At 39.7% G+C, this 17,688-nt stretch overlaps 2 protein-coding genes across 2 annotated transcripts in view; one reads left to right on the top strand and one right to left on the bottom strand.

Annotated features, from left to right (window-relative positions):
• The window catches only part of LOC102157687 (uncharacterized), a 38,214-nt gene extending 25,377 nt beyond the window's left edge, over positions 1 to 12,837 (bottom strand). Inside the window, exons 1-3 of the mRNA XM_084991502.1 lie at positions 10,816 to 12,837; positions 5,252 to 5,367; positions 4,278 to 4,338 (exon numbers count right to left, since the gene is read on the bottom strand). Coding sequence (XP_084847628.1) covers positions 11,825 to 12,484 — 660 coding nt within the window. The 5' untranslated portion in view covers positions 12,485 to 12,837 and the 3' untranslated portion in view covers positions 4,278 to 4,338; positions 5,252 to 5,367; positions 10,816 to 11,824. The remainder of the gene's footprint in view (positions 1 to 4,277; positions 4,339 to 5,251; positions 5,368 to 10,815) is intronic.
• The window catches only part of LOC100156976 (glutathione S-transferase Mu 1-like), a 35,899-nt gene continuing 29,935 nt past the window's right edge, over positions 11,725 to 17,688 (top strand). Inside the window, exon 1 of the mRNA XM_084991501.1 lies at positions 11,725 to 11,927. The gene's annotated coding sequence lies outside the window, so the exon portion shown is untranslated. The remainder of the gene's footprint in view (positions 11,928 to 17,688) is intronic.

The following is a 17,688-nucleotide window of genomic DNA, read 5'->3' as shown; positions in this document are numbered from 1 at the left end:
AAAAAAAAAAATTCTTTATAAATATATATATATATAGAGAGAGAGAAGCTTCTAAAATAGAAGCTTCCCCCCCCTTACATTCTTGTTTCTCCTTCATTTATTGGTTAAAATAAAAATTACAAGCAGTTCTGTGCCAACTTTTTGCCTCTCTCTCTCACTCCTCCCTATCTCTGCTTTTTTTTCTTTTACAAATTTAGCTCTCTTTTTTCACAATCTGTTCTTGATCTAATTTTTGTTACTAATATTATTAAAATTACTTTTCCTTTTGCTTATTCTTTTCCTTATCTTTTTCCCTATTCTCCTCCTCTCTTCATTGATTTACTTTTCCTTTACTTAGAAAATCCATTGTTAAGTTGCCAATTTCTTTTATGTCCTGTTAGCAATGTATACAGCGGCCTCTTTCTGCTTTCCCTTTATTCAAATCCATTCTCTATTATCAGTCAATGCCATCAAGTACTTTTCCAAAACATAGTTTTTTAAGTACAATTACTGTGAAATGTCACATTGAACCAAACGCAAATTTCACAGACCAACTAGAAAGGAAACATACATAAAAACCTCCTCTTATTTTTACCTTCTAAAGTAATTTGACAATTACAAAGATGTCAGTTCTGCAAGATTAATTTAAAATTGTATATACTAAAATCTCAATGTGAAAAGAAGAGATGAATGGAACAGAAATGGACGATAGTATAGGTAAGAATTTAGAATATGTTAGTTATTTTTTAAGTAGGAAAAATTGCTTACTTAATAAATGACGATAGAACAATTGGTTAACTCTTTGAAAAGATAAAATTAGATCTTCTACCACATAATACACCCAAAAATAAATTTAAAATAAATAAAACCAAATAAAGCAGAGTGAACTCTTTTTTTAAATAAAGTCTGTTTAAAAATACAGGTGGGGGAGTTCCCTTTATGGTTGAGTGGTTAATGAACCCGACTAGGATCCATGAGGATGTGGTTCAATCTCTGGCCTAGCTCAGCTGGTTAAGGATCCGGCATTGCAGTGAGCTGTGGTATAGGTCACAGACGTGGCTCAGATCCCACAGGGCTGTGGCTGTGGTGTAGGCCAGCAGCTGTAGCTCTGATTCGACCCCTAGTCTGGGATCCCAATATGGAATCTGAGTCACATCTGCAACAACATCACAGCTCACAGCAACTCCGGACCCTTAACCCACTGAGTGAGGCCAGGGATTGAACCAACATCCTCATGGATACTAGTCGGATTTGTTTCTACTGCATCACAACGGGAATCCTGGAAAAAATAATTTTCAACATTAATGGCAGGTAAAGGTTTAATATCTTTATATCTAAAGATATCTTACAAATAAATAGCCATACAGAAAAAAAAAAAAAAATGAGCAAAGGTCATGAACAGGCAATTCAAAAGAAATATTCTTGGAGTTCCGTCGTGGTGCAGGGGAAACAAATCCGACTAGGAACCATGAGGCTGCAGGTTTGATCCCTGGCCATGCTCAGTGGGTTAAGGATCTGGCATTGCCGTGAGCTGTGGTATAAGTTGCAGATGCAGCTCAGATCTGGCTTTGCTGTGGCTGTGGCGTAGCTGTAGCTCTGTTTGGACCACTAGCCCAGGAACCTCCATATGCCAAGGAGAGGCCCTAAAAGCCAAAAAAAAAAAAAAAATCAAAAGAAACATTCTTGTTCAATATATAATTTGAAATCTTAATCTCATTAGTAATCAAAAATGCAGATCAAAACAGTAAGTTTTTGCCTCAAAAATCAATGAATATTTTAAAAACTGTAATACCTGGTTTTAAAGGGGTGTGGCAAAAACGGCACTCTGATATATAAACTTTTCTGGATGATAGTTTAAGATATATCCAAAGTCTTAATGGTCTTGCCCATTTAAAAACATTTTTTTTTGGCCACACCATGGTATGTAGAACTTCTAGAGCCAGAGATTAAATCTGCACCACAGCAGCTACCCAAGCTACTACAGTGACAATGCCAGGTCCCCAACCGATCAAGCTGCAGAGGAACTCCCTTAATGGTCTTACCATTTAACCCAGCAGTTCCTTAGGCTACAGTCTTGTATGTCCAAGAAAAATAATCAAAATATAAAATAAATTTATATATAAGAGTAATCAAGATAGGGACTGGTAAAATAAATAATGGTACCTACATATAATTAACAGCATTCAGTTATTTAAGATTCAAAAATAATTATTAAAATATGCTCATTTAATAAAGTGATCAAAGAGAATTATTAAGCTATATTACAGAATAATCATAATGCATACTTACATACAGAGAGAAGAGACTGATAACATTATTGTTAATTTTTTTTCTAAGTGGTAAGACCATGGTTTTTTTTTTCTTTTTTAAAATACCCACTTGTATTTTCAAAGTTTCCGTAATAACAGACATTTTAATTAGAAAGAGTTTTCTTAAATCATTAAAAACCTTTATTTCAATCTGAAAGAGAATGGATATGTGTCACATATAACTGAATCACTTTGTTGTACAGTAGAAATTATCACAATATTGTAAATCAACTATACTTCAATAAAACTTTAAAAAATGAAAAAAAAGACCTTGCAATTCCATTTTAAAATCACGTATACTGATGGGAAAGCAGAAATTTCATATGTAACACACATTTCAAAAAATGGATTTCTTGTCAAGTCCTAAAGAACACATAACCCAAGAATAAACTCTACCATAAACTATGGACTTTGGATAAAAAGGTGTATGGAAATAAGTTCAATGATTGTAACAAATGTACCATTCTGGTGTAGGATGTTGATGATGGGGGATGCTATGTGTGTGGGGAGCAGGCAGTAGGGAGTCTGAGATATATTTGGAAACTCTCTGTACTTTCTTTCTGCTCAATTTCTCTGTGAACCTCAAACTGCTCTAAAAATTAAATTTTAAAAAAATTCCCAGAATGCAAATTGGACACAAAGTAGATCTGGCACTGCATAACACAGAATTTTAAAACAATACTGATTTAGTGTAAAAGCCTTTGAAGTATGCTGATCAGGTGCACAATGAATGTTTAGCTATTGATTGCTTCGAGCAAAACTGTATCTCACATAATAAGGATGAAATTAAAGCACAATATTTTTTCATTTGCCTTCTCATTCCTGTAAATGGAAGAAAGTGACCTATAACAGCATGCTCAATTGAAGTTTAAGAGGACATACGTAATTTTAAATTATCTGGGAGCCTCATTAAAATATATATAGGAATTCCCATCCTGGCTCAGCAGAAACAAATCTGACTAGCATCCATGAGGACGCAGGTTCGATTTCCTGCCCTCCCTCTGTGGGTTAAGGATCTTGCATTGCTGTGAGCCGTGATGTAGGTCACAGACATAGCTCTGATCTGGCATTGCTGTGGCTCTGGTATAGGCTGGCAGCTGAAGCTCCGAGTGAACCCCACGCCTGGGAAACTCCATATGCCATGGGTGCGTCCCTAAAAAGATAAATAAATAAATAAATAAATAAATATATATATATATATATATATATGTAGTAAAAGAAAATGTATAAAATAAATTTTTAAAGTATACTTTATTTAATCCAGTATATCCAAATATTATCATTTCAACATGTACTCAGTATAAAACATAACTGAGATATTTTGTCCTTTTTAATCATTCAGTCACCAAAATCTGGTGTGAATTTTACATTTGCGCATATCTCAATTTAGTTGAAATATTTGATTGGTTTCATAAATTAACTGTTGAAAGAGTAAGTTAACATACCTCAATTTTTCCAAAAATAACTAAGTTTTCCTATAACTGAATTAAGAATCTGTTTTCAAATTAAATGTATTTAAATTAAATTTATTTATTTTAAGGGAATTAAAATTAATAAAATTAAAAATCAAGTTCCTTGGTTGCACTAGCCACATATCACGTGTGGCTACAGACTACCTTTTTTGGACATTCTTCCTAGAAGGTATTACTAGTGCAATGTTGACATTAGATAGGTTACTTTATGGGGAATTTTGTGTGAATATGCCTACTATTCCGCAAGTTCAAATCTAAATCTTTTTTTTTTTTTTTTTCTCATTTTTGGCCATGCCACAGCATATGGAGCTCCAAGGCCTGGAATCAGATCCAAACAGCAGTCTCCATCTAAGCTGAAGCCACAGCAACACCAGATCCTTAACCCACTGTGCTGGGCTGGGGATTGAACCTGAGTCCCAGCACTCCCAAGACCCCATCAATCCTGTGGCGCCACAGAGGGAGCTCCCAAATCTAAATCTTAATCATGTTAAAAAATATATAAATTGTGGATGCTTACCTACTTTCTTGGCCTCTCATTAATATCAGTGAATCACACATGTTATTCTCAGCAAATACATCTACAAAAAGAGAAGTAATATCCCATACTGAAAATGAGGTATTGGTTCCAGCAATAAATTCACTGCACAATTTCACTTCCCCTTGCTGGATTTAGGGATGATTGTGCCACTGTACAATCTAGTAGTAAAGACTAAGGGTGTGAAAAGTGGAAAATACAGGCATTTTGCTATTTACAGTAGATAGATTTGTGACTGCCCGGGTAATAGAACTTCCTCACATATTTAAGAAGTCTGTGTGACCCAAAGGAATGGAACTAATGAACTCTCCAAAGCTCAGCTGTGCTTTTCAGCTTGTTCATACAAATTGGACAAGCCCTTTACTGTTGGAAGCCATTCCTCTGGTGGTGCTAGTGATTACAATATTTTAAATGCATCACAGACTAGACTGGAATTCTTACGCATGGGTTACGTGAAGTCTTATCCTAAGAAATAGCAATGGAATAGTTAAAATACAACACGTACATGAACATGGCTGCCTCAATGTTAATAGTTCTGAAAAATGATAACATATTATGAAAGATGTTTCTTTCTTTCTCCGAATATATTCCCCTAAACGATCATCTTTACTTAGTAACATAAGCACAAAGCAAAACCAACTAGAATGTAGTATGTGATAAGAGTACATGAACTACTAATTCCAATGTGTCAGTCAATCAAACATTAACAAACTTTAATTGTACTGAGTGCTAGGGATTTCAACTGTTATAGGAATAACAACTATATAAACGATAGAGTTCTTTGTAAACAACAGAAGGTCACTAATAACATAAGGTAGCATACAGTAAAACTGAGAGTTATCTAAATAAAACTGACCTAGGATTGCAGCAGGGGTTCCCAAAGTGGGGTCCTAAGATTCTTTCAAGAGTTCTATGAGGTTAAAACTAATTTCATAACAATATTAAGACATTTTTACCTTTTTCACAGGGTTGATGTTTTCAGTGCTGGTGGGTAAAACTCACTGCCTCAGCACAAAGCAAGGCAGTGGCATCAAGCCGTGACAATAATCACTGTATTCTTGACCACCACACACTTGCAGTAAAGAAAAGGAGGGGAGGGGAAGGGAGAGAGAGGGGAAGGAAGAAGAGAACATCATTTTCACTTATGAATGTCTTTGAGAAAGCAGTAAAAAAAAAAATTTTTTTTTCTTTTTTGGTCTTTTAGGGCTGCACTTGCAGCATATAGCGGTTCCCAGGCTAGGGGCTGAATCAGAGCTGTAGCTGCAGGCCTATGCCACAGCCACGCCAGATCCTTAACACACTGAGCAAGGCCAAGAATCAAATCTACATCCTCATGGATGCTAGTCGGGTTCGTTAACTGCTGAGTCACAGTGGGAACCCCAAAATTATTAATTTTATTAAATCCTGACCCTTCGGGGCATGTCTTTTTAATCTGTGGAACAAAACTGGAGGGATGCATAAAGTGCTTCTGCTACATACAGAAGTACAATGATTGTCTTGAGGAAAAGCACTGGGGCAATTGAGTTTCAAGTTGAACTGGCCACTTTTTTCATGGAGTAGCATTTTTATTTGAAAGAATGACTGATAGATGAGCTATGGTTATTCAGACTTGAGTATTTGGCAGATATTTTCTCAGAAATAAACAAAGGGAGCCTGTCCTTCAAGGAAAACAAACAACCAACAATATTTCTTGCCAATTGTAAAATTTGAACTTTCAAAAAAATTCGAATTTTGGAAAACATGTATCCTAATACGTAAATATTTCCTGATGAAAACAGTGATAAAGCTAAGGAATATGATATTTTTGATATTATATAATGAAATGTCAACATTTGGAAGATCTGCATAATCTATTTAGCCAATAGTCTCCAAATGGCCAGTGTACTATATTACAAATCATGTATGAGTAAAAGGTTCATTCAATAGACCAAAAGGTCTTAATGCCGCAGAATATGAAAAGTTTATTGATATGGATTTTTATTCCAGATTGCAACTAACTTTTTAAAAATTATCACTTGAATAACTTTGGGGTAGTATTAAAGAATATCCATAATTATCTGAAAAAGCTACTAAAATACTTCTCCCTTTTCCAGCTTATCTATCTCTTTGAAGCCAGATTTTCTCCATATACTTCAAACTATACTCTGTATCACAATAGATAGGCTGCAAAAGCAAATGTGGAAATATAGCTGCCTAGATTCAGCTAAAAATATTAAATCCGGGTAGATATTAAAGAGCTTTACAAAATGTAAAGCAACATTTATCTCAATTTTTTTGAAAAATTTTGCTATTTTTCATGAAAAATGTCATTTATGGAGTTCCTGTTGTGGCTAAGTGGTTAACGAACCCGACTAGGATCCATGAGGATGTGAGTTCGAAACCTGGCCTCACTCACTGGGTTAAGGCTCTGGCGTTGCAGTGAGCTGTGGTGTGGGTTGCAGACACAGCTCGGATCCTTCTTTGCTGTGGCTGTGGCGTAGGCCGCAGGTGTGGCCCTAAAAAGACAAAAGACAATATATATATATATATATATATATATGTTATTTACACATGGAGTTAAACATTAGAAGAAATGGATAAAAGAGTTCAACGCTGTTGCCATTAGCATGGTGCCGGGACCACTATTTTGGTTAAAAATCTTAAATTATTAGTTGACTTGTAAATTATACCACTTGTACTTGACTACTGAGATAAAAAGTTAAAACTGATTTTCAAATATTTTAATACTTAATACAATTGAAATTAAATTGGAAACCGCTTTAAAAATGTCATGTTAATACATAATGGGCTGATCATTATCATGTTAATAAATATTTTAACATTTTTCCAATTTTAATTTCTAAATCAGTGAGTAGCAATAGATGCAACCCACATAAACAAAAGTTTTAGGGGGTCTTGAGACCAAAATAATTGAGAATTGTTGGACTAGAGAAAAGGGAGCAATCAGGGGGAGCTAGGAAAACTGCTCTGTATGACCAGCTATCCAAACATACCACCATATCCAAACATACTCCTTCCCAGAAATCTTTTAAGTTCCCAAATGAACGGTGTTGATTATTTAAATATGACCAATATATATCATTGTTCTTCACACACCAATGCAACAGTACTTGCGGAAATGTGGTACAAAATCCCAAACACAGCAAAACCTCACAGTCAGAGACCTACTATTAAGTGGCAGAACTAGTAACTAACACTTACAGAATAATTAACTATATTATATGAGATTTCACCATGCATCAGGTGTTATTTTTCATGTCCAAAGTCTTCTTTTTAATAATTATTATCATTTATAACCCTCCATGAACCTTATGTAATTAAAGACATTGTCTAGCAAACAAACTACTTTCACTAAGTAACAGTTAATTCATTTTCCTCTTTTAGATTGAAAAAGAAAAAGAAAATTTATTTGGATACAGCCACGGAAATTTACACGAATACAGCTCTGAATCTATGTAATGTCAAGCAAAACAAAAATAATAGAATTTTACAGCAATCATGAAATTCTGTTTAGATTTTTTTTTTTTTTTTTTTTTTGTCTTTTGTCTTTTTTTTTTTTTTTTTTGTCTTTTTGCTGTTGTTGTTGTTGTTGCTATTTCTTGGGCCGCTCCCACGGCATATGGAGGTTCCCAGGCTAGGGGTTGAATCGGAGCTGTAGCCACCGGCCTATGCCAGAGCCACAGCAACGCGGGATCCGAGCCGCGTCTGCAACCTACACCACAGCTCACGGCAACGCCAGATCGTTAACCCACTGAGCAAGGGCAGGGATGGAACCCGCAACCTCATAGTTCCTAGTCGGATTCGTTAACCACTGCGCCACGACGGGAACTCCTGTTTAGATTTTTTTATATTTTAAAATAGGTTATGGATTCCTTCCTAACATTATTACCTCCATAAATGATTCGGAGTTTGAGATATTCTGTGGCATGTAAGGTGTTTTTGCTTTTAATTCAGTTTTGGGGTTTTGGTCAAATTGTAACATAATGAGTTTTCCCATTTTTGCTCCTGTTACCAGACATGACAGTCCTGAGTTTGTGTCCCTTATAGGGATATACCCCTGTCTTAGGTTTTGCAGCAAGATGGTATTAAAATCTAGAATCAGAAAGTGGCAAAAAAAAAAAGAAAGAAAGAAAGAGTGGCTTTATAGTTAATAGCTTTGAGAATTTAGGCAAATAGCTTAAGTTCTTTGAACTTCAGTTTCCTTACATTTGAAATGGAACTAATGACCCCTGCCTTGTTCAGCTGCTGTGTGGCACACAAAATGACAGCCATCATTACAAAGCAAATAAGCCAAGTTGTATTACAGATCAATACACTGTTTTAAAAGTTGATTTTGGAGTTCCCATCATGGCTTAGTGGTTAACGAATCCGACTAGGAACCATGAGGTTGCGGGTTCCATCCCTGCCCTTGCTCAGTGGGTTAAGGATCTGGCATTGCCATGAGCTGTGGTGTAGGTTGCAGTCGCGGCTCAGATCCTGCGTTGCTATGGCTCTGACATAGGCCAGCAGCTACAGCTCTGATTCAACCCCTAGCCTGGGAACCTCCATATGCTGTGGGATCGGCCCAAGAAATGGCAAAAAAAAAAAAAAAAAAAAAAGTTGATTTTATCCATATTTCATAGTATTGCCAATTTGTGGCCAAAAAAAATTTTTTTAAGGTACCTTTTATGGTTGGTCCTTGGTGCAATTTTGCCACCTTGAAAACACAGAATAGGAAATGCACATGTGACACAGCAGGTCAATGATCCCGCACTGGAGCAGCTGCGGTGAGGGCCTTAACTTAGGTGTGGGGTTCTGTCCTTGGCCTGGAAACTTCCTTCCTATGCCGCAGGTGCAACCAAAACTAGATAAATACATAACAAATAAAAATTAAAAAACAGAATAAAACATGTTTTCATGCTCAGAGTGCCATTGTCTAATATACACCTTTGAAGTAAATAGTGTTGGTCCTTGGCAAATTTAAAACTATTCAGGGAGTGGTTAACGAATCCGACTAGGAACTATGAGGTGGCGGGTTCGGTCCCTGCCCTTGCTCAGTGGTTAACGATCCGGCATTGCCCTGAGCTGTGGTGTAGGTTGCAGACGCGGCTCGGATCCCGCGTTGCTGTGGCTCTGGCGTAGGCCGGTGGCTGCAGCTCCGATTCGACCCCTAGCCTGGGAACCTCCATATGCCGTGGGAGCGGCCCAAGAAATAGCTAAAAAGACAAAAAAATAAAAATAAAAATAAAAATAAAACTATTCAGGCTTATCTTCAGACACAAAGAGATATCTGCAGTCTCAGAACCCATGGTGAGCCAGATCCCCTGGTTCAGCAGCGGTAGGGCTGACTTAGCCACAGGTTTATTTTAGGATTTTGCACCAAATTAGGAAATTCCCTATAGAATTTACCTTGCTTTCCCCACCTGGACAAGTTGTCTTAATTCCTCCTCATACTTCTCAAATACAAATTTAACATTTCCTACAAATTTTCTAGTACGTTAATTAGTATTCATCATTATTTTGAGAAGATTCTATATTCTTACATAATAGGGACTTTCCACATTAACGAAATTTCTGACAACTAAGTATGTTGAAATCTCTTTAATAGTTAATAGCTGCATTTCTAGACTCAGAGCATTACAAAAACATTAAAGTAGGTATCATCAATACGTTCTGTTCATAATAAAAATAAAAACATCTTAGCGCTGTGTTGTGATAAATTCTACAATTAAAAACTCTAACTCTTCTCTACCTTCCAAAGGAATTTTAGGGATTAGAGATCTTAATTGTGCACGAAATTTAAATAGAGTAAGGGCACAACACTGTTACTACTACATATTTTTTGGCAAACCTAGACGCTATCACTTGTCAAAAGCTATTTAGAGATGACTGTGATAGCCAGTGTCTAAAATGTTTCACATTTTAATAGCCAATCTCATTTTTAATTTACATTTTTTGGATTATTTCCCTTTTCTTTGAAATTGCTGCTCCACAAATGTATTTCTCGGTTTAGAAAAAAAAAAAAAGTGCTCACTTCTGAGGAATTATGCCTTTGAAGAAGATTTATATAGCCTCTGACAAATCTGAAAACTCAAAGGCGGGGTTACCAAGTGAAGCAGGTTTTCGAGAAAATCCGGCCGGTCGCGAATCTCTGGCTCTGGACCAAACGGCGCCGCCACAGCTCCGCTCTCTGCAAAGGGGCTTGCCTGCCGACGCCCGGCCGCGCTCAGACCTTCCGCCCCGCCGAGCCCGCCGAGCCCGCCTAGTTTGCCTTCCTGGATGCCTCGGAACCTTTTCCACACTAATCTGACCACTCTATGGCTCAATAGTACTTTCCAATTTCTAAGAGAAACCCTTTTAAAATTCAGAATAATTGAGGAGACCTTACCACCACCACCATTCAGACTGTGGTAACCGTACTTTCAATTCTGTTTAATGAGAGAATTTAGCGATCAAAAGCTTCCGTCGATTTTGTGACACTTTTAAAAGCATATATCTTACTAATTCTAACATTTGCATACTTCTGAATGTATTGACTTACACCGTAAGCTAAGTTTACAGGTACTGCTTGGTGCACAGATGACGCCCAGTTCCGGCACAGGGAAGCCCCGAAGGTCCCCAAAAGGCCCCCAAGGTCGGAGACCGGAGGGCCAGCAGCTGTTGAAATGGACGAGGAGTCAGTATGTCCTGCCCTCCAACACGATCAATTAAGCCGGATACCCAGAGACAACAGGACTCTCTTCCTGCAGGTCGCCAGGGCATCGCAGGACATCTGCCGCCCCCTATCGGTGGCGAAGGGGAAAATAACCTGAGCCCGGTTAGAATCAACTAGAAGGGCCTCTTGAATAAAAGAATATTCTATGACTACGCAGTATGGAGAGGACTCTGAGCGACCCTGCTTTTCCTTTAAGCAAACACTCCTCCCACCCAGACTTCGGCGTTTTAATGCAAGTGTTAGCAAAGGAGGTAGAGGATGCTGAGGTGAGAGGAGGAATCTGTCCCTGCTTCATGAAGGCTGGGGAGGAGCGCGGGGGGGGTGGGGTGGGGGGTGGGGAAACGGGCAGGAGACACCCAAGGTTCAGTTCATGTTTTCCACCAACCTACCTCAACCTTATGAAAAGCAGTTGCCCTCAGTCGGGTTGGGGGGTCATTCCTTACATCACAGTGTCATGTTTTCCCAAGCACCTGTCCCCTCGTGCGACACATTAAGCAGCCCAGTGACGACCTCTGCTGCAGAGGTGACAAAGGCCACCCTCCCTGAGAAGCCGCTTCAATTGTGTTTAGGAATGGGCTCCCAACAGCATGCTACTTCTTTAGCGTTGAGGCTACTTATTTGGTGGGAATGTGTTTAAGCTTCATAAAAGTAAAATAAATAGTGAGAAGAAAGCTTCCAGATACTCTGGACTAATTTTCTCCTAGGACTTGACGTGTAAAAATTGCCTCCGCAGCTGAGACTGACAGCAGGCAGGGAACTTGGGTGTTATTGTTACATACTCAGATATTTCTAATTTTATTTTCATTATTTTCTCCCACCCCACTACTCCTTCCCTTCACATACACACACACACGTTTTGTTGTATTCTAACTTGTTCACTCGTGTCCATATTTGCCTTGGCCCGTTTTGTAAAGAAGACTAGAGATAGACGAACGAAGGTGAGTGGGGGAAGGGAGGGAGGGGAAGAGGGAGGAGAATTGTCTTCCACACCAGACTTTGTAAGCGAGAAGACACTCCCGGCGGAGGGTCTAGGGACCACAACAGGAAGGTCCCAGTACAGGCTCACAGCTCTAGTACTGGCGCCCCCATCTGCTGGTTGCAGCAAGAGATCAGGGATCCAATTGGCCCCCACCGAGGTCCCCACCCTTCCCCGTCTGGGGTCGGGCTCGCCAGTGTCTGTGCGAGTCTTGAGAAAGGAGGAAAGCTCCGCTAGCTCCGTTTTCCTTCTTATCTCGCCGTGGCGGCAGCCAGCAGCCACAGTCACGCCAAGCTCCGGCTCTCGAGCGGCCGCAGGTGTCGAGTGGATCATCCCGGGTGGGGGCGATACTCGGGGCTGACAGAGCCCTCCCAACGTCCAGTTCCGAGAAGGTCTCCGGCGCGTGGCGGAGGTGCCCGCACCCGGGCGCTCTCCCTTCCCGCGGCCTGTGGGCGCGGCGCGCAGGGACGCGAGCAGGCGGCCGCAGCAGCTCCCAGGCGCAGGCGGAAGGCGAGGCATAGCCACGGTCACGGCAACCGCCGGGTCTCGGGCGGAAGCGCGGGCTTCGGAAGGGAGGGGCTACCGCGCCCCGCGAGGCCCAGGGCTCTCTGCCCCCTGCTGCGCCGGTCGATGCAGGAGTAGATACCAGGCTGCGGTTGCGCCTGCCTGGCAAGGATGGCCCCTGATCCGTTTCAACCCGTTACCCACGCGTGGTGGGGCGGGGCCGGAGCCCACGCATGTCGGTGCGGCTATGCATCTTTCACTTGCACCACTGACCCCTCCAGCCGCGCAGGCCCCAGCTTCCAGGTTGGCACTCTGCTTTTGCACCTCCAGGAGCCAAAGCTGCCGACCCCAGCCTCCCGGCAAGCCGTGACTTCCCGGATGGGGCCTTGCTTTTCTTCCAGGACAATCAGGGCTCCTCCCCTCCCAGCGATCTTTCTAGGAGGCCACCTCCAGAGATTCAGAGGCGATTTCCTCTCCGCTGGTACTCAACTGGTAACTCCTCTCACTAAAAACACCAGGGAGAATCGCAAGCTGGAAATTAGGCGAGGAGCTACCACCACCGGAAAAAAACACACAGTTCAATGTACGCGGAGAGTTTTGATCAGTAGCTTAATGGGGGACAGAAGTTCGCTATTTATGATATCGCTGATTTTCAAGCTTTTTTAAAGTTACATTGCCCTGTTTTCTGCTCGGTCAACAAAATGAGAAATGGATTACTGCTTTTTAAAAATGATCCAAAGTCAATTGCAATGACAGTGACTTTGAGAATTTCACGACGTCTTGTGAGGTAAAATGGGAGACGCACACCCGGGTGGGAGTCATGGTATTATGTAGTGGCCGGCTGGATCCAGCCAGCAAAGTCCTTGAGACTCATTCCCTGCCTTTTAATGGGACTTTATCGTTTAATTATTTTTTTTAAATTATCCTGAGGCTCTCATGAATCTAAGAATAAGAAGAGGACAAAGATTGAGCACAACGTTTAGACTTCCCTCAAACTATCCTTACCTCTCTTGGGGAAGTAATGCCTGGGGCTAATAAAGAATCTCAGATGTGAGGTCAAATAAATGTTGCTTAAAAAAAACCCTTCAGTTATACTTCCCTTATTTATTCAACAGGTGCTTATAGAGCACCTACCCTGCACCAAACACACACATTCACACCCCATACATACATCCTATGGGCTATGCAAATGATAATATCTATTGAATGCTTAGAATGAGGCAGACAATATAATGTATGTTTTAAAAGCATTATTACCACTTTACCCTGCCAGGGACAATATTGAGTAGATACTGTTATTGTTATCCCCGCTTTATAGATTAGAAAAATGACTGGAAATAACTTGTACAAGATCACCTAGTTAGTAAGTGGCCTGGCAGGGGGTAGAGTCCAGTCCCATGCAGAGTCCACAGGCTCACCATGACACTATATCCTCCAGTCGGATCTGGAAATCTGTGTATTTTGGAACCACCTCAGGTGAATCTAATGCAAAATAGAACTGAAGAAGCATTGATATAATCGCACTCCCTCTTTTTCCTGATCAGAAAATAGACTCGAAGAAGTGATTTATCTGAAGACACACAGTTAATTAATTGCAGAATGAAATCCAGAGACCCACCTCCTGGTTCCTTGCCCAATGTTCTTTCTACCATCCCGACCACATCAGCTCGGTCCAAGAGGAATCAAAGAATGTAAATAATTCAACAATTACAACAAGCATACAGTCAAATCTTGATTGTCCTTAGCTTCCTCTTATAATTGCTTCCCTTCTGGATATTTGACTGTTGTAGTTTCTCTCCCAGAGGGAGTGAGAAACTGGGTGAAACACAGTTATTCCCTTTCTGACAATGTTAACTGGTAAGAACTCTAATATTAAAAAGAAAAAAAGGGAAAAGAAAAGCCAGAGAGGTTTGACGGCAGAAAAGGCTAAAACAGGTTCCTAAAATAAGACTTGCAGATGATCCCTGGATTTTGGTTTTCCATGCTTCCATGCTACCAACTCCCATTGCTGTAAGGAAATACATGAAGTGAGAAAGAAGCCACACGGATACCCCATCTAATGCAACCATTCCTCTTCCTGTGACCTCATGCCTACCCAATGTTGATATTTTAGAAGTAGGAAAAAAGAAAAGGAAATAATAAAGGGAGCGTGACAAATTATCCTAAAACAATTGCTACTTTTGTTTTGTAGAGTGGAAAAGTTATAGCTCAAAAAAGAAATAAGTAGGCCACTGTTCCTCCACCTTCAGTCTCAAGCACTGAACACAGAGAATCATACATTGTCACTAAAACAAATAGATTTAGCAAGCTTATAACATCCTGACTTCTATTTATTTCGCTTTTTATCTCTTTCTTTTCAACCTACTCTCAGGTCATAGGAATGTTGAGAGGCTGTACAATGACCATAGGGACTGCTGCCTTTTCTCAACAAGTCTGACCAAATTATTTCCCTACTTAAAATCATTTGCTGATTCCCCATGAACTCTATAAAATAAAATTTGACTCATTAACAAATTTGACTATATGTTACATATTAGCCCCTGACTACTTCTCACCACCGCCTCTCATTGAAACTTTGAGCAATACTAAACTAGCTGTGGTTCTCTGAACACACAACTTTCTCTCCCACCTTTATGTTCTTGCACTATGCCTGTCCTCTCCCCAGAATTCCTTTCCCGCCTTGTCCTCTAGGTAAATGCCTACTTACTGCTCGAAACCCTGCTCAGACAGTGCCACAGTTCTTTCCTGACTCTCTGCTACCTCTCCCCAAAGCAGTAATCTCTTGCTCAAGTGGGAAGTCACTTCTGTTCCTTTTATATTTCTCTGTGACGGCTCTTAGTCTGTGTAATGATTTGTTCCCCATGTCCTTCTCTTCTATTAGACTAGAGTTCCTTGGGAATCTATCTGCATAAGCTTCTTTTAGTATATCAGAAAAATTAAGGAACATTGGATTAATTTATTTTTAAGTGGAATATTATTACATTGTAAAATAATATGCTCAGTATGTTTAAAGCAATAGGTCCATTTGTTGTCTAGTACGAAATATACAAAATAAATAGAGGAAAACATAGCGTATGTATTACACTTTTTTCAGATTACCCCATCATTTAAAATTTAGAGATACTTAACCTAAAAAGATTTCTGGAAGTTGAGGAAAAATACCAAGCATATTATTTGAAACTGTAACTAAAATACTGTTTAAATATAAATATACCCTGTTTCCTAATTTCGGACCCTTGGTAGTGCTAGCACCTAACACTATGACCTGCACCTGATACACAATATGCGTTGTTGAATTGTTCTAAACTAAACAGAGCAACCAGCTGATGTATCCATTAGTCCAGAGGCTTCTGGTTCCAGCTCATATCAGCTCCAGCTCATCTGTCCCTTTGGTGAGCTCTTACCAGCTTCAGTCAGTTTGTCAGTCACATTTGTTCTTCTATTTGTTCTCTCTTTCAGCTAGCACTAATCTTTGGGCTGAACTGCAATTAGAATTAACGTTTTGGGTTAAACTGTAATTATTTACATTTTCTTTTTGGCCACACCTGTGGCATATGGAAGTTTCCCAGCCAGGGATCAAACCCAAACCACAGCAGCAACCTAAGTGCTGCAGTGAAAACACCAGATCCTTAACCTGCCACAGGATAACTTACTTCCTTTTGACATTTTTAATGGAAAGGAGTCTCCAAACTCTTCCCCACTGATAACAGTTCAAGTTATTGAGGGGTGGAGACAGTTGATGGAACGGTAGGGCAGACAAGGCCTCCAAATCAGCTAGTGGATCTTTCATTCACTTATTCCACAAATAATTTTCCAGCATGAGCTATCTGCTAGGCTATAAGCCAGGCAGTGGCCTCCCAGACCTGTAGAGGGCCTGTTCTAGCCAACATCACCAGTTTTACTTGTAGAATTTCCTATTGCTGGAGGCTTACATGTGGGCAAAAATTTTACATACCTTCCAAGACCATGAGGGCCTGGCAAAACCAGGCACTTAAAGTAAGGGCTTTGCATAGATGAATTTTCCATGTCCAGGTAACTGTTTAGTGACTAAAGAATTTTGTATTCTGTGTATATTTATGCAAAATTTAAGAAATAACTGATAGATATTTAATAGCACCTCTGGAACACAAATAAATAGTAACTTTAGTCCACATTTCTGAAAAATGGTCTCACATTAACAAACTCATCTCATATGACAAGAGATCTGCACCTCTAGAAAGTTCACATAGGGAGTTCCCATTGTGGCTCAGCAGGTTTCAAACCTGACCAATATCCGTGAGGATGTAGGTTTCATCCCTGGCCTCATTCAGTGGGTTAAGGATCTGGTGTTGCCCTGAGCAGTGGCACTGGCCACAGACTTGACTCAGGTCCCAAGTTGCCTTGACTGTGGTGTAAGCTGTCAGCTGCTGCAGCTCCCATTTGACCCCTATCCTGGGAACTTCCATATGCTGTGGGTTCAGCCCTAATAAATAAATAAATAAATAAATAAATAAATAAAAATAGAAGGTTCACATAACCATCTAATAATACCATGATTATCTTATATGTTTGTCTACTTAAGTATATTAGTAATGTTTATTTATATTTATCTCAAATAACTAATTAGGAAGAAAACCTGTGCTGTAGGAGGTACAGTTAAATATACTTTTTAGTATCATTGAAGTACACTTTTTACATCACTAGGGAAGAGAATCTAGAACTTTAGGTTCTTTAGTCCTGAGGAAAATAATGTGACATATAGCAAGATATGAATAATTAATGAAGTCTCTATAGCTGAGGAGTGGTTATATGTGCTAACAAAAATCATTTGGGAGCTCTTGGCTCTAGAAACAATTCTTAGACTGACTACAGATTTGAGAAATAGGGGCAAGTACCGGTAACCCCAATAAGGGCATTTTTAGAAATGTAGTCCTTATGTTTTTTTCCTCAGTCACACTCAGGTCATGTCTCAATTTGCAAAGCAATCAAAAATATCCAGTCAGTATTCTGAGTAATTTAGGCCCCCAGATAAACTGTCTTTGTTTGAATTACCTGAGCAGTATCCCAACTGCAATCATATTAGCTTAAAGTAGGAGATGCAATACAATGTATTGGAGATATTTGGAGCCCAATGATTTGTATTCAAATCTTGATTCCCCCATTCATCAGCTCTGTGACCTTGGCCTTGCTTAGCTTCTTTCCTCCTCTGGTTAACTCTTTTGCGAAACAGGTATATCTGA

This window comes from Sus scrofa, chromosome 13 (assembly GCF_054392235.1).
Source record: "Sus scrofa isolate SSC_HxYL_T2T_F1_AM1 chromosome 13, Sscrofa_HxYL_maternal_Yorkshire_Landrace_v2.0, whole genome shotgun sequence".
NCBI classification, from domain to species: Eukaryota; Metazoa; Chordata; class Mammalia; order Artiodactyla; family Suidae; genus Sus; species Sus scrofa.
The sequence above is the reverse complement of the archived record's forward strand: the minus strand, read 5'-3'. Positions and strand labels throughout refer to the sequence as shown.